The following is a 27,042-nucleotide window of genomic DNA, read 5'->3' as shown; positions in this document are numbered from 1 at the left end:
GTATTTTCAGCATGAGGGCCTAAGACTGTAAAACTGATCTCTACAGTTTTCCTACAGACAACCTTGTCTTTTTAGCTGAGGAGCTAAACACTTTAACCAAATATTTTAATTTCATACTAGAGTTTATCATGGAGTATACACGTCCAGATAGAGAAGAACACAGAGACCACTTTCTGACTCATTTCTAATCAAGCAGTTGGAACAATACGGGAACAACATTTATTTCATTTTTGTACCCAGAAACTATGAGAAACTCATCTCCAGATGGAATCCTTTGCTTCTAGTACTCCAAAATGCTAATGAATAGAAGACAAATTCCTGTCCCCGCTCTGTTACACCTATGCATATACAAACTGCAGGATAGCATTATGAGTTGACTGCATAACACATTTTATTTAAATTCTAAGACCTGAAAGGTTAAGGATTAGAGCTGGCTGAGACATAATTTTTCTTCCTTCCTGTCTCCTCGAAATCAAAAAAGAGCACAGTAAAAGGACTTCTTTAAAACAGTCTAGAAATTTTTTAAAAATCTTTTTTTTTTTTTTCCATGTTTTGCACAACTGCGGTTGAAATGAACCCCAAAGCAACCAGCAAGAGTACTACCACCATGCCATGTGGACTGAAATATAGGGCTGTTTACATCTACATAGATCATTCATTGGCAAAATAACATATCTATCAGATATCTACATGCTTTGGCCGATCTGTAAGTTTAAGACCAGGTGCAAACTGCTATAGCCAATCTCCCTGGAGGAAGTTACTATTTTTATGTTTAGATACGTGTGTGTGAATAAGGAGACATAGACACATACTCACATCTGTATCTACGGACAAAAGATTCGTGCTATTTACTCCTAAAAAAAAAAAAAAAAAAGATATTTAGATGCCTAGATGGAAGTTATGTGCATAAACGGACCCAAATTTGGTTTAAGCAGGCAGAGTTCTTCCTCTGTACTGTTCCTTTTATAGGAACAAGACAATAAAGACTTTGCTTTTGACTGTTCAGTCAGAAATAAATCCCTTTTAGCACATACTTCTCAGGTAAATTCACGGTGCTCTACTGAAAGGCTCTTTTCAGAGTGTGGTGCATGTATGCTTCCTATTTCTAAAACGAAGCATTTGTCAGAGTTACCTGTCAGTATTTGCAGGCTTCACGTTTTTGCCCACACTACACAACTGTGACTGATGTTGTTATACGGTTTGGTATACGGTTTCCACCATTTCTGTGTGAGATTTAGGCAAGCTTTGAGGACGATGAAAACAAATGCACTTAACATAATGCTGACACCACAGTACATCGCTAATTAGATCCTTTGTTTTTAATACTCAAATGAATACCAGTGCAGATCTCTTCATCGTGCCTGCTGATTATAAGGGTTTTCCATGCTGGATCTATCTGCAATAGATAAGGTAAGTGTCGTATTTCCCTACCAAAATCTGATTATCTGAATGTACCAGGGCCAGAAATTTCAGATAAGGGTTCTAGATTGAATGTGAATTTCATAACTCTTTACATTACTTGAAACAAGAATTTGATATGAAACACTTCACATCTAAGACATTCAGAAACTAAATCTTGCACCAAATTTAGCAAATTTTAGTACACAAGACACAGTTGAAGATGCGAAGGGGATGTATTTAAGTAATACAGTTGACTCCAAGGTTTGGTTTAAGCCAATCTTCAGTTTAATGGTAGCTTCTAGTTATTTTCTGAATACGAAACTCAGATGCTGTATCATGCTGTTTCGGACATTTACACGCTACTTTAATTTCCTTTCCCCTCCCCTTAAAAAAAAAAAACAACAAACAAACTAAAAAAACCCCAAACAACAACAAAAACCTAACAACAAACCAAACACACTCCTCCCAGGGAGGAATACTAGTCATAACTATTGGAAATTTGCCTCTGCTGGTAATATTCCTGCTGCTCATATATTTCTACGTTCAGATTGCAACAGAGACCAATTTTGCCCATATGTGAGAGGACATGAAAGGAGGGTAATTCTATTTACATTGTTTCTTGTATGACGACTTATGTTCTCTCTCTTCATTTAGCTTTTATGCCTTGGATGACTCAGTGCCTAAGTACAAGCAGATCAGAACTACCAGCTTAAATTATGAACTTCAGCTACCCTGTTATTTCAATGCTGAATCACCTATCTGGATCTCTCCTTTGATTTCTGATACTTTTATATAATTGTAACATTTCTGTTAAGCATAGATGTGCATTTGATATTTCTGTCTGCATTTAGCCTCTCACGATTAATTTGGATCAAAGAGATCAAAAGGCAAAGTGTCTTTAGGAGACAGCAATGCCTACACTAACCGAGAGGCAGAGATTCTCTCATTAGCAAACATCTCTATTAGCAAAGAGATTGACTGTAGTAAGGCATACTGAAGGCTTACAAAGGGGTTAAACAGTCACCAATTTCTAAAATGAAGGTGCAGTGAAAACTGAAAATAAACCATTTGCAGTACAAATCACACCACTCAATATCTTGTCATCAGACCCTGAAAAGAGAGAGTGATCTGAAGCATGTTACAGGAGCCAAATGAGATTAACATACCAGTGGTTTTGAAAATCCCACAAGCTCTCAGAACACATCAGCATCACTCAAAACACAATATGCATGTTAGCACAAAGGTGACTGAAATCGCCGTGCAGCATTGCCTGCATTGTGGTCTCTTCAGCTGAACAGTATTTCCAGGAAAACTAAGAAAAAAGAAAAAAGATATTCACCAACCAGCCACATATCCCAAGATCTAATAACTAATACTCTGTTTGGAATAAATTCAGTCTGTATTAAAAGCCATCCTAACTCGGTCAGACCAGAAACAGGAAAGGAATGACCTCTGCAAGGCTTAATGTGGCTAGACATTTTGTCTAACTATTTCTGTGACAACTCTCCACATTTATTTGCTATATAGGTGGATGGTATAAAACGTGGATTCCACTCTTTCATTGGAGATTGCAAATACCAATTTTGAGCATTCTCCTAACAACCATCACCGAAGCATTCCCCTCGTGATCAGGCTGTCATCATTGCCGTTCCTTCTTAGCATACCAGTTAGTGAAGAAAGGTGTGAAAACCAGACTGCGCTCACCCTCCAAATATAGAGCGGGTCTTTTTGCAGCGCGTCCAGCCAGTACTTGCTCAAGATTTAGAAGCTTTTATATCAACTATGACTTTTGTCAGACCTCTCTCTTGCACCTCTTGTCAACCTGGCTGCTCCCTGCTCTTGGAGATGAGCTAGCAGGCACGTGGACCTTGCAAAGCAAGCTTTGCAGCCTCTTCCTGAAACGCTGCTCTAACACCAGCACATACCCCCCCACTATCTCCTTTCATTTCACACAAAAGCTGTAAGCCTTGCAAGAACAAAATTTCAGCTGTCAGTAGATTTCAGAAAAATTTGTTTTGAAGCCCACTGTCAGATATACACATAAGACATGACCTACTATTCTCAAGCACTTCAAAAGGTAACAAAATTAACTACTCCCTATATCATAAATGCAACAATGGCTACATAATTTATACAATCATTTGAGGCCAGGTGAGCCTTTTATTAAACGTGCTGGAGAACTCATGCAAGTTTATATTTACAGCCTCAAGGCACTCACAAGCTAGCCCATAATTTTACTCAATCAGAAAATGACCTTAATGAAGCCCTGGTGTTGTCTGTTGTGTTACTTGAACCTGACAGATAGTCTGCAATTCATACGAAATGCAGACTGTTAATACTTCACTGAGATTGCTGGTGAAAGAGCGGTATTATTTCTGTTGGGTTGCGCTGGATGGGGCTTTTCTGTACTTGACAGCAACGTGTTAAATACTATGGGGGCAGAAGATATATAATGAGTTCAGGTATTTATTTTCTTGCTTTAACCACTTGGCAATGAAATCCTTAGGAAGCTTTGGCATTGACTTCAGCAGGGTTAGGATTTCAGAAGCAGAGGTTACGAATTAACGGCATAGGTAAGTGCATTGCTGGCAACCAGCAAGCTTATAATGCTTTTTCTAAAGGAAAGATTTGGGGGTTGGAATTTTACAGGATGGTTATTGGTTTTCTCTTCAGAACATTAAAAACATGTAAATAAATGAAATGGGGACTTGGGAGACTCTTAAAGTAATCATGACTAACCTGAAAGTTCATAAATCAGCAGATGAGCTGGCCTGAAAGCCGTCTGCATAAAGAAAATATGGCCTGTGAAAAGTCAGTTTAAAGCCCCGTCTAATCCCAATACCCCATGTAAGAACTATGGGGACCATCATATTGGTCCTGTGAATTTCTTGTGACTTTTCCAGCCAAGTCATTTGTGTGCTTCTTCAAAGCAGCTAAAGAAGTGGATCTAAAATTCATTCGCCCTTTTAAAACTTCATACATGCTTTCAGTTTCCATGACGCCAAGTCTGCACAGCATAGCATCCTTCCACAAGAAAAGGGTACAATCTCTTCATTACTATAGCCTGAGGGTGCTTACATCCTGTGTATATTATCCCTTTCAGTAATAGGGATGTTGCTATTATTAAAGTTGGAAAACAAAAATGAAATAGTAATTTTTTTTTTTCAGCCAGTAACTGAATATTATGCACTTGAATAAAGATTTAATGTACTTGCAGATCCTCAAACTCTTGCCAACAGGTGGAGACAACTATTGGATAACAGCATGAACATCAGGTTTATTTTCAAATTAATCAAACTTGCAATAATTCTCTGACAGATGGATTCCAATTCTGTTTTATTAAACAAGGAGACACAGGCAAAGGCAAACTAGGGCCCAGGCCTGTGAAAAGCACTGCACTCACAAATGGATACTAATCCCCTCCACTCCCTCCAATGTCCATTCACACTGAGAGCCGTATTGATCTATGCACAGGGTGAGACGTAGTTATACTTGCCTCCTTGCTATCATTACTACCAAACAGTCTATTATTTTACATATGCACAGTAGTTTTGCAGGCTAATCCACAACAGATTGGGCTAGCCAGAACCAAAGATAACAGCCTTGTGATAAAGATAGCAGAGTTATCTTTGTTTGAACTTGATGATCTGAAAGGTCCCTTCCAAGCTAGACAATTCTATGATTGGTGAAAACCATTTCTGGTCTACGGACACAAAATAAATTGTCCAGAAAACACCAACACCGATCATTGTGCTGACTCCACATCTCGGTATTGGCTGAGAACTAAGAACAGCTTTTACACATCCAATGTCCAAGACGATCAACAGAAGATATTCTATACTAAAAATTCAGTGCTTGCTTTGTTATTTTTCATGTCTAATAGCAGAAAGATGGTTATATAAATTAGTTAATGTGAATGAAGCCCTTAATTATTGGAGAAGAAGTGATAGATCATGCATATTTAGAAACCAGATAATATCATTTCTCTGTTAGCAAAAATTTCCTTGAACTGCTAACCATTACAAATTATAAATAAAAAAATAGTTATACAGTCATATTTTTCTCTTAAAAATAGGCTATGGGCTCTCATAACTTGTATCGCAGTAAGCACTGGTTAGTAGACTAAAATAGAAAAATAAAAGGAAAAAAACCCAACTGTGTGGGACTTAGATGGAATTAAAAAAAGAGAACATCTCTAGAAGAAAAAAAACCTATAGAAAAATGAAATTTTCCTATGTGCTTTCTTAAGCAGGGGTTAGCAGGCCGGAGGAGTAAAAAGGACAAATGAGTTCCCTAAAGAATCTATATGCACTAGAGGATACCGACTGCCTTAGACGTAGCTCATTACTTTGCCATACAGTTAAGCTGTTTGGTAGCTTTTTCTAATTCACCTGTGGATCCAGTCGGGCAATATTCTGTAACACAGTCCTCCATACTCAAACACCAAGGAACGTGCAAAACTGCTAAAGGCAACTAGAAAACATACAAGCTCACCTGAGCACAAGGTGGCCAAGTTCCTCATCATCTCAGGCACCCTCCCACCACCTGTAAAATCAGCAAGGAAGGACTGGAACAAAGAACAGTGGGGCAGCAAACAAGAAAATGTCACAGATCGTGACAGTGGGTACCAGTGAGAAATGGGAGTCAGTGCAGAACAGAAACGGGGATAAAGGTATATGGATAAGTCAAATAAGTTTCACGGTCTCTTGAGTGGACTGAGTGGCACTGATGATGCCAGTGGGGTCACAAGCTACTTCCATGGCTATTATTTTCCCATCAACATGAATTCACCTCTCCAGGATTCAGGTTCAATCACGTGACTTTCCTCTAACGGCTATTTTAGCCATTTCTCTAGCAAAGTGAACAATGGTACTATTGGCTTTTGAAGTATTTCATCCTCACCTGTGATACCTTTGCCACTCTGGGTTGCATTTAATCATATCCTCTTGTGCTGGCGTTCAACATTTAAACAGAAGTTTTGGAAGAGAAAGGCTTTCAAACTCTTTTATGATGTGAGACAGATGCTCCAGCAAATGCTTATTTTGTGGAGGCTTACAGGCAGCTCTCTGCATTTGTTGGCCATCTTCAGACACAAAAACCATAACTGGCTCAGACTGTGTTTTTTCTTGCAAGTGCCTTTTCTTGCAGCTTCCTATTCCAGAAACAACAGCCACAAAGAAGTAACAAACTGACATTGGTTCTTCACTGTTACCCAGCTAAGTTCTTCCCAGGTGATAAAGGACATGCCATGCAGGGATCCTGCCTTGAAAGGTGATGCTTCAGGCCATAGGGTTTACCTCTGCTCACTGTGCAGAGCTTCTGCCAGAGCTGTTTTGACAGTCTCCAAGCGTGGAAAAGAGCTGGTTAGGAGTTCCAGAGAGGTGCCATAAAGGACTCTTATGATCACCTTCTTTAATCTCCCTTGTACACATACTACCACAATTTTCCCAGAAAATGGGGTAATTTTTCCAGGATGTGGCTTTTAGAGAGCCATCCAAGCCCATTCAAATAACATTAAGTTATGGGCAATCATTTAGGAAATTGCATCTTACTACAAACCTGAATTTGTCTCACTTCCACTGACAACTACTGATCCTTGTTATGTCTTTGTCTACGAGGGTAATCTTTATCTCATACTAAGTACCATTCCCGTGTGTATCTAGACACAGTGCTAAAGTCACGTCCAGCCTGCTGGTAAGGATATATTCTCAGCAAGGGCCAAAGATCCTATAGTTTAGGGACTTCACTGTGGGAAGACAGAAAGCTGTTGGCAGACTATCACAGACAGAAGAAATCCAGCATTGCAAACCTGAGTTCAATTTCTTTAAATAACACTTATCAAATGCGTGCCTTGATTCCTAGAGAAGTGTAACATTTGAGTTGGGAAGAAGTCCGGTCTGTGCTCTAGGGTGGAACTAGTGTCTAAAGCTGGCAGAAGCTGTTTAAAATGCAATATATCATCAAAAAAAAAAAGGAAAGGGAAAGCAAATTGTTTCTAAGCCTGAAATTCTGAGACATGAAATATTTACTAAAATAAAATCTTTCTTCAAATTCAAAACTGCAAGATCTTTCCTGGAGAGCAAAAACTTTCCAAAACAGTTTTTTTGTTGAAAATCTATTTCACTAGTAAAGAAAAACAGTTTTGATGGAAAAATTCCCAGCCGGGTTTTCTAGCACCCAGTGGGGGAAACTTAATCTTCTTCTGCAAAAGCATGAAAAAGTGTGATCTTCCTCTTTACATAGAGAGGACCATAATGTAGTCTTTTAAGAATTCATGGAAAAGACTTAGGAGTGTTCAGCACAAAGCCATTCTACGCATAGCAAATGTGCTATGCCTGATTGGCAGTCTTCTGTTAATATATGGCACCACCACACTTCCCAATTGCTGGTGTCCCACCTCTCCAAGCTCACCCTGAGCTGCAGACAGCAGTCAGCAGATGCTCTTTAAACCTGGAGTCGGAAAGAGCATAATCCTGCTCTGCTTCCCCTTACTTTGTATGTAAAGCAATAGCCTTTGGCTATTTTTGTCAACCTGGTGAGGCGTGGGGGGAAAGGAAAAAAAACCTAGATGAGATGAAATATAGGTGCAGAGCACATGAAGAGAGAAGTGAAGATGACAAAAAAATGGGTGAGAAGTCCAAGAGAAAGATTTATTGGAAGTGTGGAAAGTAAAGAAATTATACCTCCCCTCAATAAAAAAAAAAAAAAGACAAAAAAAACTAAGTAGAAAATGAAAAGGATAGAGGATTGAAGGAAAAATTAGGCAAGAGAAAGACATCAAAGGCAGTATTATAACAAGACAAAATGGATTTTAGTCAGACAGCTCCTCATTTTCCAGTGTGAAGAGCCTTGATATGGTATTTAGTAAAGGTATGAATTTCATGGACAACCAGATGGTATTTCAAACACATGGACATATAGAGCGATAAGAAACCAGGCACAGAGATTACACAATCTTGTGAGAGCTGCCTCACTCAAGGAACACGATACTGGCAGGTAAAACTAGGAGACGACGAGCATATAATAAAAGCTTTAAAAGGCACAAGAGGGAAAAGCATACACTGTACAAGTATAAGAAGCAATCATGAATGAGACTGCAGTATCAGACTGTTCTGTTTTAAAGACTTTTTTTTTTTTTGAGTACAAACACATACATGCCCCAGAAATATGGCCAAAGATTTAAGATTCTCTAATACAGAGACTTCTGAAAAGGGCAAAGGAACAGAAATATATTTCTGTCTTCTAGCCGAAAATACTGATATGGAAAAGGAAAGAATACTAACATTTTAGCTAGCATCACAGGATGTAAAACCGGAGAGATCTTTATCAGGTACTGATACAGAACTCTTGCATAATTGGAAAATCCAGGAACTCTTTTATAGTGGAACTTGTTAGATGCTCAGAGCTTCAATAATAAGTAAACTGGAACTGCTCTGGTGGCACAACAGTAACAACTAGGTGTAAAAGCTTCTCAAGTGCTCCACAAATCAATTTAAGCAAAACAATAAAACCATACAGCTTATTGCACAAGGTCTGAACCCAGCCAACCCATAACACACATTCAACTAATATCAACACATTTTATGCTAATCTTAAGAGTAGACATATATGTTAACTAAAGGTGAATGTCCCTACTAGGCTCCTGAGTCCGTCCTTAGTGCTGCTGTATAATGTCAGACACATTCAACACAATATAACAGTGACTGTGCTAGAAATTACTTTTTTGATGAGGACTGCAAGATCAAGCAATAAATAGAAGAGCACAGTTTAATGATGTGTGATCTACAATGCTGGAAGCCAGAGATTAATGTGATGTATAATTCTCCTTAAAATACATATATTATCTGTTGAGAAATTCCTACAATGACTTGCAGAAACAAGATGCCTTGTAAAGAGGGATTTCAACAGTAAGAGGCAAACCAAAGAGCACATAAAAAAAGTGAGGAAGCCCAATGTATGGAACAAATTATGAGGAAGAATAACATCCCATATGATTAAGCCCATGCTCTGGGACAAACAATGATGGTTCATAGACAAATATGTCAGAAGCAGGGGGCTGTCTTGGCAAAAAAGCATACAGAGAACTGCTTTGTTATGGAGCACCCCAGTGCCAGGGGTCCCCTCTCATGATAAAGGCTTCAAGACACTATGGAATATAAATTAATTTTAAAAAGCTATGTCTCATTAAGTGTGTAGAACAAGGGAGCACTCACCAACTCATCCTATTCAATGTATCCCTGGAGGAACTACTTTCCTATGCAGATGTAATGCTTCTATCCATGTTTAAGAAGTATGCAAGATATACTCAAACCAGGACTCTAGGGAGTTACAAGGCCGTAATTTACGTTTCTGTGTTTTGGGAACTAAAAAGATAAACAATTTTTTTCCTCTAATTTTGTCTCAAACTGAAAATAAGGTTAAGATAAATGGGCTACCTTTCCAATTTACAGCAGGGATTATTACATACACAGACACAAACACATCAAATTTGAGATCAAAACTCTGACAGACCCTTAGGTCTAGCAATATAATTGAATATCACTATGATTATACTGTCAGAAGCAAATGAACAGGCACTTCACTTTATTGATGTTATTTATAAGTCACTCTTGAGAGAGAAAAGAAACGAACAATTATTTGAAAAAGCTATTATATCTTTAAGTAGCAAAGAATCAAAGATGCTAGCTTTTCATATTTCAACACAGAATAGCAATAAACTAAACAGGTTAATCTTTTCATCATCTCCTTCAGTTCTCCTCCGTTCAGTTTTCTAAGGTTTATCTCAAATAGTTTACTGAAGAGGAGCCAAAAAATAAATAATGCCCTTGTTAAGCCTCTCTTGTAAAACACAGCTGCATGGTATTGTTGTTTCATAAGCAAACCAATCTTTACAGCTTCTCTCCATCTACTAGAACTGGTGAAAGTAGAGGTGTTTCCACTCATTCATTTTTGAACTAAAAACCATTGTTTCCACCAGTGTGGTAAGCACCTAAATCAGTAATTTTCAGCCTATCCTAGCTGCAGAATTACTTCTAAGGGGCCCATAACATGCCCTGAAGAACAGTAAGCCTATTATTGATGAGCTTCAATACACAGCAAACTCATCAGCAAACTTACAAGTTTATGAAGCTTGGCATCCACTAATATGGGCAGTGGGTCAGACAGTAGATATAAAGCTGGTAGATTTCATGCAGTAAATTTTGAAAGTTGAGGGTTCACCTAAGTGATTTGGGTTTTCTCCAGGTAACAGAAATTGTAATACTTAATAGAATTGTCTTCTGAGATGGTACATCTGAGATGGTACATCTAAATGCACTCATGAACAAGCAGGATGAGGTTCAATAAGGCCAAGTGCCGGGTCCTGCACTTGGGTCACAGCAACCCCAGGCAGCGCTACAGGCTTGGGGAAGAATGGCTGGAGAGCTGCCTGGCAGAAAAGGACCTGGGGGTGTTGGTCGACTGTCGGCTGAACATGAGCCAGCAGTGTGCCCAGGTGGCCAAAAAGGCCAACAGCATCCTGGCCTGTATCAAGAACAGTGTAGTGAGTAGGACCCGAGAGGTGATCGTCCCCCTGTACTCGGCACTGGTGAGACCCCACCTCGAGTACTGCGTCCAGCTTTGGGCCCCCTACCACAGGAAAGACATTGAGGTGCTGGAGCAGGTCCAGAGAAGGGCAACGAAGCTGGTGAGGGGTCTGGAGCACAAATCTTATGAGGAGAGGCTGAGGGAGCTGGGGTTGTTCAGTCTGGGGAAGAGGAGACTGAGGGGAGACCTTATCGCTCTCTACAACTACCTGAAAGGAGGCTGTAGAGAGGCGGGGGTCGGTCTCTTCTCCCAAGTTACAGATGATAGGACAAGAGGCAATGGCCTCAAGTTACGCCAGGGGAAGTTCAGGTTAGATATTAGGAAATATTTCTTTACTGAAAGGGTTGTCAGGCATTGGAATGGGCTGCCCAGGGAGGTGGTTGAGGCACCATCCCTGGAGGTATTCAAGAGAGGAGTTGACATGGTGCTTGGGAATATGGATTAGTGTTGGGTGGTGTGGTGGTGTGTGTGGTTTGTTTGTGGGTGTTGTGTGTTTTTTGTTTTTTTGAGGTGTTTGGTTTTTTTGGGTTTGTTTTGTTTTGTTTTTTTTTTTTTCCTCATCGGTTGGACTAGATGATCTTAAAAGGTCCCTTCCAACCTAGGTGATTCTGTGATTCTGTGATACCCTGGGGGGTCTCTGACCCCTGCTCATCCACATTCAGGACCTGGTCACACTGTGCAGTGGCTGATCTGTGGCCTATCCATCTAGATTTCTTTTCCAGAGAAACCAAAAGACTATGGAGGGAAGCAAAGTGTGAGCTGGCCACGAATGAAGACCTGGGTCAGATTCCACTATTGAATCAAGACACAGCAGAGTAAGTGTGTTTGGCCATAACCAGTTACAAAATATTTTACCTCCTCTTTCTTCTTGCAATTGCCTTATACTCCCCTAAATTGTGTGGTACAATGGGTACAGTTGGTTTTAAACCTTATCCTTTAGCAGTTATGCCTCTTCCAAGATGATTTTGTGGAAGTTATAAGAATTAAATATTATTGGAAGATACAGTATTACTATTTAATACCCTCCTACATCTCTCATCACATCACCATTCTGCTGCTTACATAGACTGCGGTTGGAAGCACCTCAAGGTTCTTTCCTTTGCAAGACGCTTAGCAAAAAGTACTGTGATGGTAGTAGATGGTAACACTGTCGGAAGCAGTCCTGCATTAGTAACGTGACAGATTACATGGACTACTCAGTCTTTTCTATATCTGATTTCTATGAGTCAGTGATTGTATTGTTCGCTCCCTTCTGTACCAAAGAAGTCATCAAGTGACTAGTACTCAAATGCAACTGAAAGGGCAGAACTGGGGCTTGTCTTGAAATGAATGCTGTTTCTGTGCAGATTCGCTATGCAGAAGTTATTGGGAAGTGGAGACATCATTGGGCTATCCCTTCATAAAGATTTAACTCTTCATCAGCCTGGCTTGTGGTGTAAGGAGGCAGAGGTCACTTGAAACTCAGTCATCTCACATGACAATGCACTCCGAGCTCCATCAAACAAGTGTGGCAAAATAATGGGTTCTTTTAGTCCTTCGCTTACATGAGAAAAGTAGGAAGTGTCCTCTTCTCTTACCAGGAAAAGTGACTCTTAAAGTGCCAATACTGAACTAATTGTAGGTTTCTCTCCCCTTTTGCGGAAAATGTTCCTGTACTCTGTGATGTACCACGAGGGGGGGCAGCACAGAAATATATCTGCAGGAATTAACTACAATGGGGTTAACATGCTAGCCACAGACTGCCACAGTATTCTATGAACCCAAGTTAACACACACCATTTTAAAGCCAGAATACCAACCGAACTAGAACAAACCATCACTTTGTTGACAGCAAGCCGTTCTCCTAAGGACAGCATACCAAAAGAGGTGCTCCAGGTTAACAGGCAGCAGATAGAACCAATGCTGATACAGATTTGTTTCCGAGGAATATTTTCTTCTTGCTGTGTCACTTCCTACTGCAGAGATCTGAAGACAGGACTTGAATGAATATGATTGTAAACAAACGCTGAGACAACCAAAGGCTATGCAGAAATCTAACTGCTTTTGCAATCAGTAAACTTGGAGGATCAATGCAACCTTCAATGAATCAATAATTTATCACTTTGTAGGGAAAGCTGTACCTTACGACTTGATCCAAACCTCAGTGGACTCGCTGTCTTTCCACTGACTGCAAGCCAGTCATGAGGGTGAAAGAAGATATGAGAGTCAACAAGGCAAAAAAGTGTCTTATCTAATGACAAAACTCAGTGCCCCTTGGTTATCCCAAGTAGTGCTGGAGACTAAGATTATTTTGTTGCTGTAGTCCCTATAGGTCAAATTCATCCTTTGTAAATCAGTTAAAGCTAAACCAGTTACCTAACATCACCAAGTCCCCCCACCATTGGCATAACTGAACACATCTGCAGAAGAGAAGTCCAGCACTTGAATCACAGCAGAACTAGCCGGCAGAAATGTGGCTCGCTAGCAAACGCGGTGGGACAGCTTGTCGGTGCAACTGCTGGCTCTAGCCAATGTTAGAAACCCTTGATTTTGATCAATGTTGAGAACCAGATTGTCAAAAACTACTGAAAGCCAGGCCTACATGGTGGATCCAGGAGCTCCTCCGAGTTCCTAAGGATGGCAGCATACCCCAGCCACCCCTCAATTTCATGACGGATAAGGCTGAGAGATGCACTAATCTCCCTCTCCCTCCCCCATTGAGTCAGTTTCTATTAGGAATGAATCCTGGGTCCCTGGAACAGAACTTAACTATGGCAGGCCCTGGAAGCCTTAAATCTCCAGTCCTTGATTAATTCACGCTTATCCATATGTAAATTCAGTGTGAATGCTCTCAGCACATTTTCCTCATTAGAATTCAACAAAAGTTTAGCAAAACAATTGTTTTAGTAAAGGAACAAACGTAGCTACAGTACTGAATTAAGTCTGTAAAGGGAGAAATCTTCAACTTCAGTGTTTAATTTGCACATCACTACAAATCTACAGGGGAGCCCAAAGCCAAAACTACTACCAATACACCTTAAAATATGTAAAAGGCAAGCCCAAAGTCATTGATAGTGCAACAAAAACCTGAGTACAAGGTAAGAAACGGTTACTGAACTGAATGCACACAGATCAAGGCTGGCCTCATTCACAGTACGTGTGGAGGGACACACCAGGTTTTGCAGTGGGATGGCCATGGTCTCCTCCTCCTGGTGCACGTGCTGCACTTGACGGCCAAGAGGGAGGGAAGAAGTCAGAATCATCTTAGACCACATATGAGATTCACGTGTCAAAGATAAGAGTTGACAGTTGCTGCCAGTGTGTACAAGCCATTGCAAAAAACAAGGCATCTGTCTCTCATTGGAAACGGGCTGTCATACGCACAGCACGTGAATTTGCGATGGCACGCACTGCAAAAGCAGAATACGAAGAATGCAAAACTGCCTGACTCACATATGCTTCTGCTGCAAAATACTTCGGATGCAATTCACTTCGCATAATAATCATATCCATTCTGTGAGATAGTCTGATGCACCCCACAATTCAAACTGAATGTTACAAAGTGTATTGAATACTAAAGATTTGATTTTTACCCACATATGAATCACGTGTACGGTCGCAGGTACCATCCCGCCCCAGCCCCAAGCACCTGACAGGTGCCCAAGTCAGAAGTGGTCAACCAAGGTCCCCTCAAATAAGAGCTGCAGAGAGGGAAGTTCTCACCTTGAGTCATCTTCTGGAAGGCTCCCCTTACTCTATCCACAGAGGAAGTGTCAGGAAACATGCCACAACAGGTAGTAAGAATACTGCCAATTGATACTAAGTTATTAAATGTAGACACAGTGGCTAGAGCCTTTTCAAACTTAAATAAGAGCTAGTTTGTTCCGAGTATGAAAAAATGCCAATCAGAAACCCTAGCCAACACCAAGGATTATTCTTCAGTAGGAAAAAGAATATCCTCTATATTATTTGAGTACTTTTCTACTAGAAAAGCTGGTTTAGGAGAAATATTCGAAACAGAAATTCTAGATGCTTTTGTTCTTTCTCTAGTTAAAACCCACTTAGTCAAAAAGCAAAGTTGGACTCACAGCTCCAATACCATACGTCCAGCCAATAACAATAATGATGCCGGTTTGCAAAGGCTGTAGCAGATGATGTAAAAGCAAAGTGTGTCCAAGCACAAGAACCAGAGAGCTCCGCTTTCCCTGTCAACGCAGATGTCACAACTCTACCTCACTCTTCCGAATTTGCAAACAGTGACCTAAGTACAGGCTCCCTGAAAGCAAAGGCTTTCAAATACAGTGACTGAACTGGTTCAAATCGCACAGCTTTTCTGCTCTGTCTGGTGCACTATACATAAATCTTGAAAAGCTGAATTTGAAGATTTCCACAACAAGCTTCGATATAATTCCACCCTGGCTTTGATTTGGGGGTGGTGGGGTTGTCGGGGTGGGAGGTCTACCAGCCCTCCTTCAAATTCAAGAATGGTAGCTTGCTACAGTTGCCTATAGATTTTAAAATCAGGAGGCACCATGCTAGTAAAGGGTCATTGGCATGCACTGTAGCAGAAAACAGGAAATCTAGGAAATGTAATTAAACATACAGCTGTGAGGTAAGATCTCTGGCAGGAGAAAGATCTTTGGGAAGAAAGTGGCAAGGGCAAAGCACTGTGAAGTAGCAGTGACCAGGCTGGATAGGGCTTTGAGCAACCTGGTCTAGTGGGAGGTGTCCCTGCCCATGGCAGGGCGTTGGAACTAGATGACCTTTAAGGTCCTTCCAACCTAAACCATTCTATGATTCTAAGTTGCACAGTAATGCGGTCAAGAGGGGGAATGAGGCACAGGGGCAGAGATGAAAAAATGGGAGTGGGGGTGAGAGGAGCAGAAAAAGAAGCACAAAGATAAAATGACAGTAAATGAAAGAAGGTAAAGCATATAGAAGAGAAGAACGTATGTAAGGAAAAACCTCTCTTAGGAGTAATAGTTCCTTAGTAAGGGCAAGAGCCACATTTTACGCAACAGGATATGCTGTCTTCTGTATAGAAGGAGTTTATTTGAGCTTACATGAAACCTCAAAAAAAATCTGTGGGAGAAAAGAAAAAAATAAGAGAGAGAGAGAGTAACATCATATTTCTTTCGACTTTTAAATTGCTTTTTAGGTCATATTTCACCCTCCCCTCCCACCCCCCAAGTATTTTCCAGGATGGAATTTTCTTCTTCCCACTCTACGATTTGGCGTGGGCAGAGCACCGCAGATGCTGCTGAACTCAGAAACCAAGAGCCTGATTCATTCTTCCCTTGAATCTTGTGCTATCATTTAAACTGGGACCAAGCAAACGTCAAATGCTGCAAGTCAGAAAGATAATTGTACACAGCTTCTACATTCACTTTGCCTCAGCATAACGGTGGTACGAGAGGAAGAGTAAGGATAAATCCAGTTCTGAATCTCCTAGTTTGTCAAGTATTTGTTTAAGAATAATTTTTCCTCCTCTTCCAGCAGACTTATGCTGTGAAACTCCTCTGAGTTTTGACTATACGCAGAGGGCGGGTTTTCCCTAAGGTAAGGCCAACAACCATTTTTCAACTTTATGGAACGAATATCCTTAAAATGAAGACAACCTCATACAATCAATCAGCAAAGCACTTCAGTCTCACTGACGGTGTTCAACAAGTACAAATTATTTTCTACAAGTTTCATTTCGTTTCAGCCTCTGGTACTGTACAATCACACTGCTGGGTATCAATTCAGTACTCAAAAAGGATTCTCAGAATAAACTGTAAGGAGTCATATGACATAAAGAAGCTGCTCCCAAGATAAGTGATACAGTGTTCATATTTTTGAAAGCTGAGGCCACTTTCAGTAAGAAAGATTCCCTGCTTACTTCATTTTAGACGTTAAAACAAACAAAAGCTCTAACATTTTAAAAGGTTAGACACATTTTTTACTCCCACTGTTTCTTAATAAAACACCATTTGTGTGGGAAACCAGTTTAGTGCATACTTTAAGAACAGGCAAACCATTAATTGATACAACATGTTGGCAGTTTTTGAGAAACTCACTAGACAAGAACAAGCAATGCATCTTAACTTTTGAAACAGCCTGAGCTTTACTTTAAAGGTGCATAAGTATGCCAAGCTCCTACTACTTTATACTGCTTAGGATATAATCTGTGATACTTAAAGTACCAAGAAGTATAATCTGAACAGCTACTAAACCATGTGCAGGTTATAAAGCAGTTTTAAGAAGCTCAAGAGGTTATGAGTTGCTTGTCTCACAAAACCAATGGAAAATACTAAAAAGTCCCATCTTCCACCAATCCTACCCAAGAGATATGAATTTGCCCAAATAAACAGTTAATCTCTTAAAGAGGCTGCACACAAGAGGTTCCAAAAGTGCTACTTTTGCATCAGCAGTATTATAGCATTATAGTTAGGCAACAAATTGTTTTTCAGTACATCCATGCTAGCTAGTTTAATGTGGAAATTTAAAATGTCATTAGAATAACATCCTGTTTTGCAGCCTGTGTTTCAATTTACCCCTAACTCTGCTAAGATTCAACTGCATGAAACAGCTGGGCACAATTAGTTACTGGATGCAAACCAAACTGAGATTTCACAATAGGTGGCATTTTAGTCTCCATGGCATAGGCTCCTGGTATAAAAGACCAGTGACCCCCCGGCAGAGAACACCGTCCCTAAATATAAATCCGGTGATCTGTTTTTAAAACAACATTATTTCAGATCAAACACTGCTGCAAAACCAGCTTTTTTCTTAGGCATAAACCAAAGTTTGGGTTATCTCCAATGACTGAATTTCTGCTCGGTTCTAGTAGACGTGCACATGCTGGGACCTGAGCACCCATGTGCTGACACTGTGAGCACAAACTCCATCAGATCATTCACCTGGGAGAGTGAACAAAACATCTTCGGCATTCCTACCCAATCCCACAGCTTTTACACTATCACAGGCAAGACAGTGGACGCTGTGTTCCCTACTTTATTGCACCTCCTGATAAGCCTGCACCATAAACACTACGCTTCTCTTCCAGAGGTTTCAATCACACCCGATCCCACTCGGCACCTGCCAGAGGATCCAAATGACACAACAAAACGTCAGTGCCCCACAGTAGGCTCAGGGTTTCATCCATTCTTCTGACCAGACACAAACTTTACACCTCCCAAACTTTTCACCCCTGGAGCACCAGTGTGCATTCCTGCTAGCGGCACATCCATCCTTCGCCATGGCAGCTTGGAGAGGTGCTCCATGGCTCCCGGGATGGGCACCCACCACTCGGTGAGGCCCGCAGCCCACCCTGCTCCCTGCCAGGAGGTATGAGGACACCTTCCACCCCAGCAGCTCCCACCCCACGGATGCGGGACGGCAGAATGGGCTGCCACGCAAAGGAAAACGGGGCATGTCTGCCCACCCAGTAGAGACCTCGGGGTCTCTCAGAGACCACGGAACGCGGGCAGGGTGCCAGGGCTCACCTGCGTGGGGCATGGTGATGGTCTCGTTGGCGTTGCTGGAGCCCACGTTGTAGATGACCACGGCGGAGGCGTTCTGGGCGGCGGCGTGGCGGATCTTGTCCTTGTAGGTGCAGTTTCCCCGCGGGATGAGGGCCACCCAGCTCTTGCCCGGCGCCGGAGCGTTGAAGCGGGTGCCGGGGTCGCAGGCGTAGCGGTCGGCGGGGGAGGCGGAGAGGGCCACCTGCCCGCGGGCGTCCTGCTTGGGCGACTGCTCGCCGTAGCGCCCGCACTCGCTCTTCTCGCTGCGGAGCTCGGCGCTGCCGGCCGCCGGGTCGGCATAGGTGATGTTGACGAAGGCCGTGTACCACTCCTCCTTCTCGGCCACGGTGAAGTCCAGGCACAGCAGATGCACGAAACAAAAGGACAGCAGCCATGTTGAGAGAGCCAGGCTGCGGCACGCTTGGATCACAGACATTGCCATCTTCATCTGTCGGAGCCCCCCCCACCCCGGCCGGGCCGGCCCGCCCCCGCCGCCCGTCTGTGCCTGCGTGCGCCTGTGGCGTGCCCCGAGCCGCCGGCTCCGTGCGGGGCGGCGCTGCTCCCGCCGCCGTGCGGGGAAGGGCGGGGGGGGGGGGGGGAAGCCCTCCCCTCTGCAGCCCGCCGCCTAATTCATCGCGGGGCCCTTTGATTTTCCTCGGGCTGGCCCCGTCTCCGCCCTCCCCTCCCCTCCCCTCCCCTCCTCGATCTCCCCCCCCCCTCCCCACCTCCGCCGCCGCGCTTCCTCCTGCCCGCACAGCTGCCTCCCCCGCTGCTGGCAGCCCGGGCGGGAGGAGGAGGAGGAGGTGGTAGAAGGAGGGAGGGGGGCGATTTCCACGCACACGCACAGAGACGCGGCGCCGGGCCCGGCCCCCCGCGGGCGCCCTGGGGGTGCGGGGCGGCGGGGGGCAGCCGACGGCGGCGGGCGGAGCGGGCGGGGCGGCGGCGCCACCTGGCGGCAGAGCCGGGGGGAGGCGGCGGCGGCGGGGTTGGTGGGGGGGACACTCGGGCTCCGCGGACACGGGCGGAAAGAAGAGTTTACTTTTGGCACGGTGAAAGCCCAGGTCTGGGGATTTTTAACGTCTAAACACACACTCACCCACACCCCCTACCCCCCCCGCCCCGAGTTTTGGCCAAGGCTCAAAGGCATTTCAAACTCCACGTTTGGCGATCCTGGTGCGAGTAGCAAAAATTCCTCTTTTCCATAACTATGTTCAGTAACAGAAGGATGTCTCGCAAAGATTAATATATATTGCCTATTTTAGCCCCCTCGTTATTAAAACCTGCTGCTATAAATACCATCCCCTTTCATTCAGATGAGATGCCTGAGTATCTCCCTAGTGTCAATATTTGCCTGTTCCCAGTTTATGTTCACATGTGCCATTGATCTAAGGAAACAGATGACAGCCTTAACCATATTTTACACACACACACGCTGCTTTGAAAAAGTTATTTCCCCAAAGTTGAAAAAAGTGAATTTGGGAGAGAAATCTACAGGCACATAGGGGAATAAAATAGAGATGTTTACAGGTAAATATGGTAGGTTGCAAAAAAGGTCTACCATCAAACGAGGATAACTTTCCTTAAAAGCCCATTCCTGCAGAAGTGAAATCAGCAACTAAGGAGAAAAATTTACCATGTAGAACTAACATTGAGAGGTGAAAGTAGATGGCAAACAACATTAATTAGAAAGTGTTGAGATTCCATAAAGGGAAGCAAAAGCCCTAAGTGGAAAATCCATGCCTGGAAGGGCTACCAGCAATAAAGCATTTGTATACTTGGAAGAAGTATTATAAGAAGAAAAGGCAAAAAAAAGGTATAAATTACCACTAAACAGTTCAGGCTGATATTTGGAAAGAAAGGGAGGATGTGTTTGCCAGATTATTGACTCATAAAAGCGAGATTCAGAAGCATCTCCTAAGAACATACTAAAACCAGCAGACCCGGAAAAATGGCACACATGAATCCTAAAAGAGTGGGTGGGAGGGCAGAGAGAATAACCAGCTCTGACACTGCTTCAAGTAAATCTTGGCGTAACAGGAAAATCTTGAAAGATTGAGTGTTCAGTTTCCTGGAAAGATCCAGAAAAACTCATTACGGTGACCAGGTAGTTACAGTTACAGGTTGGCCTGATGTTAACCAACCCCAAGAAAAACAAGAAAAAATAAATCCAATCTACGGATAAAGTTTGTTTTTATGGGAAGTGGCCTGCCAAGCAAACACGATTCACGTTTTTACGAGGAAATTATCAGTGTGGTTAGCAAATACTGTTACACAGCCACGACCATAACAGGTTTTTTTAAAGGTGTGTTATTCAATGACTGATGACATTCCCATTGCACGTGTAAACTATTAAAGACCAGGTAAAATGAGATTAGTTGAAACAGAACATGTTTAATAGAGCTTAATGCAAAAATGTGATTCCAGGTGACCGAACTGCCGGCCACCCCGGAGCAGAACTGGGAGTGTGTGGTTTACTCTGCACACAGGGAAGGACGTGGGGGTCAGAGCAAGCAGGAGTTGTGCTATATTCCTAGGGAAAAGGCGCCTACAGAGGATGCAGAGGATATCCTCAGATGTTTCAGAAGAGTAAGAAGCAGGAGTAGAGAAGTGATTTTCTCTCTGCATGAAGCATCAGAGAGACAGATACTGGAAGGTGTCCAGTTTTGGTATCTGCATTTTAAAAAGGATATTGAAATACCAGAGAAGGTTAAGAAACGAACCCTAAAAATAATTTGAAGTAATTCCTCTCTGGGGAGAGATTTCAGGTGCCCAATCTATTCAGCTTTTCAAGAAAAGAGGTGATATGATTACATTGCATAAGTACCATCACAGGGATATAACAGCAGGTACTAATAGGCTCTTTAAGCTGGTGGATAAAGGCATAACGAGAACTAAAGTTTAGCCTAGACGATGCAACTTCAAGCAAAACTAGACAATTAAACAGTGATTATCCATTGCAGAAAAGTGAGACTGTCCTGGGAAGTGAAAGGCAACCTACTCATACTCAAATTCAGCAAACAAACAAACATAAATGCTGAAAAGCATGCTTTAAGTGCAAGATATTAGATTCTTCATAATTAATTTATAATCTAGTGGCCACTTCTCACCTTAAAAGTACTCCTGAATAAAACCAACAGAATATTTGACTACTTTTGTTACTGAAAGCTGAACTATAATTAACTAGGTCAACGCTTTGACTTATAATCCCCCAGTTTGAATAATAGTTGATGGTGGTTCTTCCCATATTATTTGTTTCCGTTCACAGGCACATCTGAGCTTCTCCCTTTGCCTGGCTCCCCAGAACTCTGTTCTGGCCCTGGCACAAGAACATCGTACTTTCAATGAACAGCCAAGCAGCCATAAACATGTTTCCTCTCAGGCCAGCAAGACATTTGCCACTACCCTAACCTAGCCTGTGCTCTCTCCTTCAAAAAACCCAAACCCTGTGACTTTCGTCCCATTCCAGCCTCCACAGAAGCATACAAGGCACTCATCCAGCATGATCGCAAATCACATTGCCTGGATTACAGTGAAAAGCACAATCTCTATTTTTATATGCTATTGAAAATCCTTTTACAGTGTCTGTAGCACTGGGGTAATGGGTGTGTCTCCAGATTTTGGATGTTGTTTACAACTTTAATCACATATTACAAATTCTCCTCCACATTTTCCATGTTTCTGACGTGAGGATAATTCTAGCTGAACTATATATTGTAGAAAGTTACATGACCATCATATTCAAACTTGAGTGTGTGAAATGTGGTCAGCAAGTAGAAGAGAAGTGGCATGTGGGGAACTCCAGCTCCAAATTCTTGATATACAGAAACTCAGAAGCTGGGTTTAGGTAATAGCTGATAATGAGCAAATGACATAATGCCCTTTCACAAGGTAAAATTAAAAGGTAACTTGTTATGCTTAGATTGTGCTGGAGTGTGTGTCTGCATCCAAAATTTCAAATGATTTCAAGGGGAATGGCTAGAAATTGCTTCAGTTAACAATGAGGAATCTCCTCCACATTGCTAAGCCCCTCTGTTATGGAATCCCATGGTGTTTTGTAGACCTCTATCTCCGCCTGTTGGGACAATCAGTGCCAAGAGGTAAAATGGCAAAAGGTTTAAAAGTTAGGCTTTTAAAGACTAGGCTGCCTAAATTCTGCTGAAGTAGGGATTTGCCAGGAATTTAGGAATCTTAATCCAGAAGAATATAGAAAGCAGCATTGCAGGGTACTGAAAAAGCCTAGATTAGGTGTGGTGGCTCCCTTTACCGTTAATGGAAAGATCTTCCAGCAAGCAATTCAGGGGACCTAAGATATACCCAAGGGTCAGTGATTCTGTGTTGCGCTGGGCACAGGCAAAAGCCTATGGAAAATATACACTACAGGGTAGGTCAGAAATGCCCCCTTTCTCTCTACTCTGAGGAGGTTTCAGTCGGCAGCTCAGTTCGCTCTGCAGTGAGTGGGAGGGGTCCCCACAGGGGTAGGACCCCAGCAGGTGGCAGCTGGGAGAGACTTGAGGGTTAGTGCTAATTTCAATGTGGCCTGAAGGTTTCTTGATGATGATGGACAGCAGGGAAAGTTGACTGAAATACAATCTCTCTGCAGGTGCCCAGGAAAATGAGTTCTTTTGCCTTCCCTAGCTATGAGACTGAAATTGATTCTTGTTTACAGCTGGAGAAGAACAGAAGAGATGTTAACACCGGGAGACCACGCAAAGGATAAAGCAATACCATCGCCTTACCCATTTGCTGCCAATACTGTGCTTTGAGTTTAAAAAAAACACAGTAAGTTTGTTCATTTAGAGAGTTAATTGAGCAATACATCTTTTCTTGACCTGACATTGTTAATACTCCATCCATCTTTCTATTCATATGCTAATATCTATATTGCCTGTCGCTTGCTTTATCACAGAATCCTGCTTTAGATTGCAATACTGCTTCATTATTCTGGAACATCGCTTGAATTACTATAGTTGCTACTGTAGTTCTGGTTTCATTTACTTAGGTCAATTTAATATTCTTGATAATGCTCTGATGCTCTAAAGAAATCTTCAGAGTAAAGTTCCAGAAAAAAACCCTGTGTTCCAGCCAAGATAAACTCCTCACGGGAGCTATAGGAAAGGTTCGATAGAATTTACAGGGAAAGTGACATTTTCATTTAAAAATTATGAAAAGAGTTGAAAGGAGCTTTATCTTGTTTGATCCTTATTAAGTTTTCATAGTGAGATGGTGCTCCCTGTGTCCCAGAGGCAAAAATTGCCATGTCTTATCATGTTTGTTTAGTGTCTGCTTTTGTTACAGAGATTTTTTGGTAAACTACAAGAACCCAGGAGATTGCTGCTGATGAACATCTTTCTGCTGCCCCCTTCTTCTATTACAGCTTCTTGAAAATATAGAACATTTGAAAGAAACACGTCTCTTTTCTGCAATTTCTTTCTCTTCCGTAATGGCTCACTCAGCTCCCTTAAACCTACAGCATTTTCCACGTTTCTCATTACTGGCATGTAGAGGCTTATTAAGCCCTCAGTCAAAACACTGGCCTTTCCTTTGCAGCATAAAAATACAAGAAAATTAGTTTTCTCCTGTTACTAGTTTATTTTCCTTCCTCTCCTATAAAGGGAGTTATTTTAATGTCTTAGAGAAAAAGTGAACTGACAAAACGCAGCCCCAGCTCTGTGGGGTAGCCAAGGTGTCAGCACTGGGCCAGATGACATTTGCTGCCATCCCAACCAGGCAATCCTGCAGTACACCAGTAACTTGATTACAAGTGCTCACCTTACTTACTGCTCCTTTCCCACCTGTCTTTTTCTAAGGCAGAGCGCGTGTAACCAAATATATCACAGGTCTACCAGGACCTAACAAGCTGCTGTTATTAACCTTACCATCTTCCACAGCCTACAGCAGGGGGGAAGGAAGGGGAACCACCGTGACTAGCGTCAGATCCAGGCACCTCCATCTTCTTTGGTGAAGGGTCAGCCGGACAGACTGGAGACAGCCTTTAGCTTAAATGTGGGATAAGGCTCATATTTGTGTCTCTGCATCTGTGCTGGCTCTTCTGGTGCTGACAGACACACACAGAGTGAAGCGCAGTCCTGACGAGACAGAATTTCTTAACACACAAGAATTCAAGCTCCACAAATGTGCCAGCTCCTAGTGTTTTAATCATCTTCCAGGGGAAATATTGTGAAGAACCTAAAAGAAGCCGTAGTTTATGACAGAGATTCTTTCCAAAAAAACAGACAAATTGGAAATGTATTAGACAAGACTGTGTAAAGAGTGGGACTTGCTGCAGGAGCTGCATAGAAATGTGTGATTAGAGATCATCTGTGCCTCACGCTGGAAGTTCGTGTGATCTGGAACGAAGAGAGTCACGCTAAGTGCTAGTTAGGTGGCTCATAACTTCTGTGGTATAATGATAAACCTTGGAAGTAGAGGTTGCCAGCTACACGCCATTTTTTAATGCCTACAAGAAATGTGGAGTTCAATCTCTGTGCAGAAAAACACACTGTCTATTGTGGACAGCATGTATTAAATATTACTGCAGCTTTCAAATTAGAGGCAGAATCCTGATTTACACTATTTTGGATGAAACATACCAGCAAATAGGCTGCAGAAAAGGTAGTACTCACGCAGACAAAGTTACTCGCTCAACAGACATCCTGCATCTTGCTCCTTAAGCAATCACCAGCAGAAAAAGGTGCCGAGCTACAAAATAATGTTCACCTTGTGAAGGCTACACCACAAGTTCTGAGTTGCATAGTCACACTGAAAGATTTTCTAGTGAGAGGCTCAGCTTTTGAAAGGACACTCCTAAAATTCTTCCACCATTGCCAAGATGAAGCTATCCATTGCCAGCATAGTAGGTGTGAGAGGGACAAGCTACACGTGCACATCCTAGTTATGATTCAGAGACTGTGCCTGCAAGTGACATTTCCTTTACAGTGCTACATTTCCATAAAGCTACCATAGTCGGATTAAAAGTTGAGTGTACCCAGTGACACTGAGATGCTAATGTTTGCCAAGACTTCCACCAACAAGCTTCTGAATGCAATAATGAAAAATAGATATATCCAGGATAATGGTGGGAATGTTTATATGGCCCACTCCATACATATGCAGAGATTCCTGGTCTTGCTTGAGAGAGAGGAAGCATGTACCTGAATTAATTGGGCATTTTCCTATACTAATACACCTTGCTGATAAACTTCCATAGAGCATACATACAGTGCCACACAGGCAGCAAATACAGACACTTGGCCAAATGGAATATAGCGATATGTTCTGCTGAAAACAGATGTGTGAGGTTACTAATGGAAGTTTTCCAAGAGTGATTCCTGGGATTGATCATATTAAATATGATCATTAATGAGCATGGTGCACACAAACAACGTGGGAAATTCATTGATCACATAAAATAAGCTGCCATTGGCAGCAGAAAGGCAGGCATGTATGGAACACGGGAGAACCTTATTGATCTGACTGAGAGAGATGCGATGAAATTCAATAGTACATAATGCCAGGTCATGAATTTACAGACTAATAATACATATTTCTGCTCTTAACTGGAAGCTCATTGGTTGGGATACTGCTTTATGAGGATGTCCATGTCACAAAGACACCATTAACCGTGCCCCCTTCTCCCGCCCTCCAAATGTCACCTTAAAATGCATTAGCAGACAGAATCAGCAGTGATGGGAGGCATACAAATTATCTCGCACGAGGCCACAAGAAAGCCCACCTGAAGCTGTACGTAAGAGGAATTGCACTTGTAGAAGATGCAGAAAAAGGCAGCTAGGAGAGTGAGGGGATGAAGAACTGTTTATGAAAAAGTTAAAAGCTTGGCAATAAGGGGAAGGCCAAAGGGGATATGATTGCTCTCTGTTGGTATATCAGGAAGGTTAAATGCAGTGGAAAGAAAATAGCAATTTACGATTTGGCACTTAAGAAAAAGACTGCGAGTTGATCATATATAAATGGATACACAAAAAATGGACGAAAGTTTTTAACTAACAGAACTGTGAAATTTTCTAATTACCTAACTGGAATTACAGAAGACATGATAAACTGATGTGAAGGAATTATTAAATGAGTGCATGCAACAGCAAGGTTTGGAATAGATGATTAAGGAAATCCCCTTTGTCTATATCCAAACTTAGCTTTAAAAGTTGACAGGATATTGCATTCCTTTCCCTCCCCTAAAAATACCATAAAGAGTATTATTGGAAGACACCAGATGGTGCTGTCACAGAGAGTTTTATAAGCTCAGTACACCCAGGCTTTCATTTTTCCAGGTTATGGCTGAAATGCTGTGCAGCTGTGTCACATTAAGCATATTTTATGATCTTCCTGCATATGCTATTAAAGTTTGTTTGCTGCTCAAATCTGTGACTGAACAGGTTCTTGGAAGCAGTGCTACTGCTCAAAGGAAGCACTTTCATATGTAGACATTAAAATCCCTCTTCAAATGGTATTTTTACCACTGGTTTGAATAAAAATTGCACTGAATTTTTAGGGATACCAAACACATGAAAAAGATGAGAGCCCAAGGTTTTGCTGTCTCATTTTCTTACTTCTTTCA

The 27,042-nt window shown here is 42.1% G+C and overlaps 1 protein-coding gene across 1 annotated transcript in view; it reads right to left on the bottom strand.

The window, feature by feature from the left end:
* RNF150 (ring finger protein 150) overlaps positions 1–18,918 on the bottom strand; it is a 122,764-nt gene extending 103,846 nt beyond the window's left edge. The window contains exon 1 of the mRNA XM_074154771.1: positions 18,453–18,918. Within this exon, the coding sequence (XP_074010872.1) occupies positions 18,453–18,918 (466 nt within the window). The remainder of the gene's footprint in view (positions 1–18,452) is intronic.
* Between the last annotated feature and the right edge of the window lie 8,124 nt (positions 18,919–27,042).

This window comes from Numenius arquata, chromosome 10 (assembly GCF_964106895.1).
Source record: "Numenius arquata chromosome 10, bNumArq3.hap1.1, whole genome shotgun sequence".
NCBI classification, from domain to species: domain Eukaryota; kingdom Metazoa; phylum Chordata; class Aves; order Charadriiformes; family Scolopacidae; genus Numenius; species Numenius arquata.
This window is presented reverse-complemented; position numbering and strand designations above follow the sequence as displayed.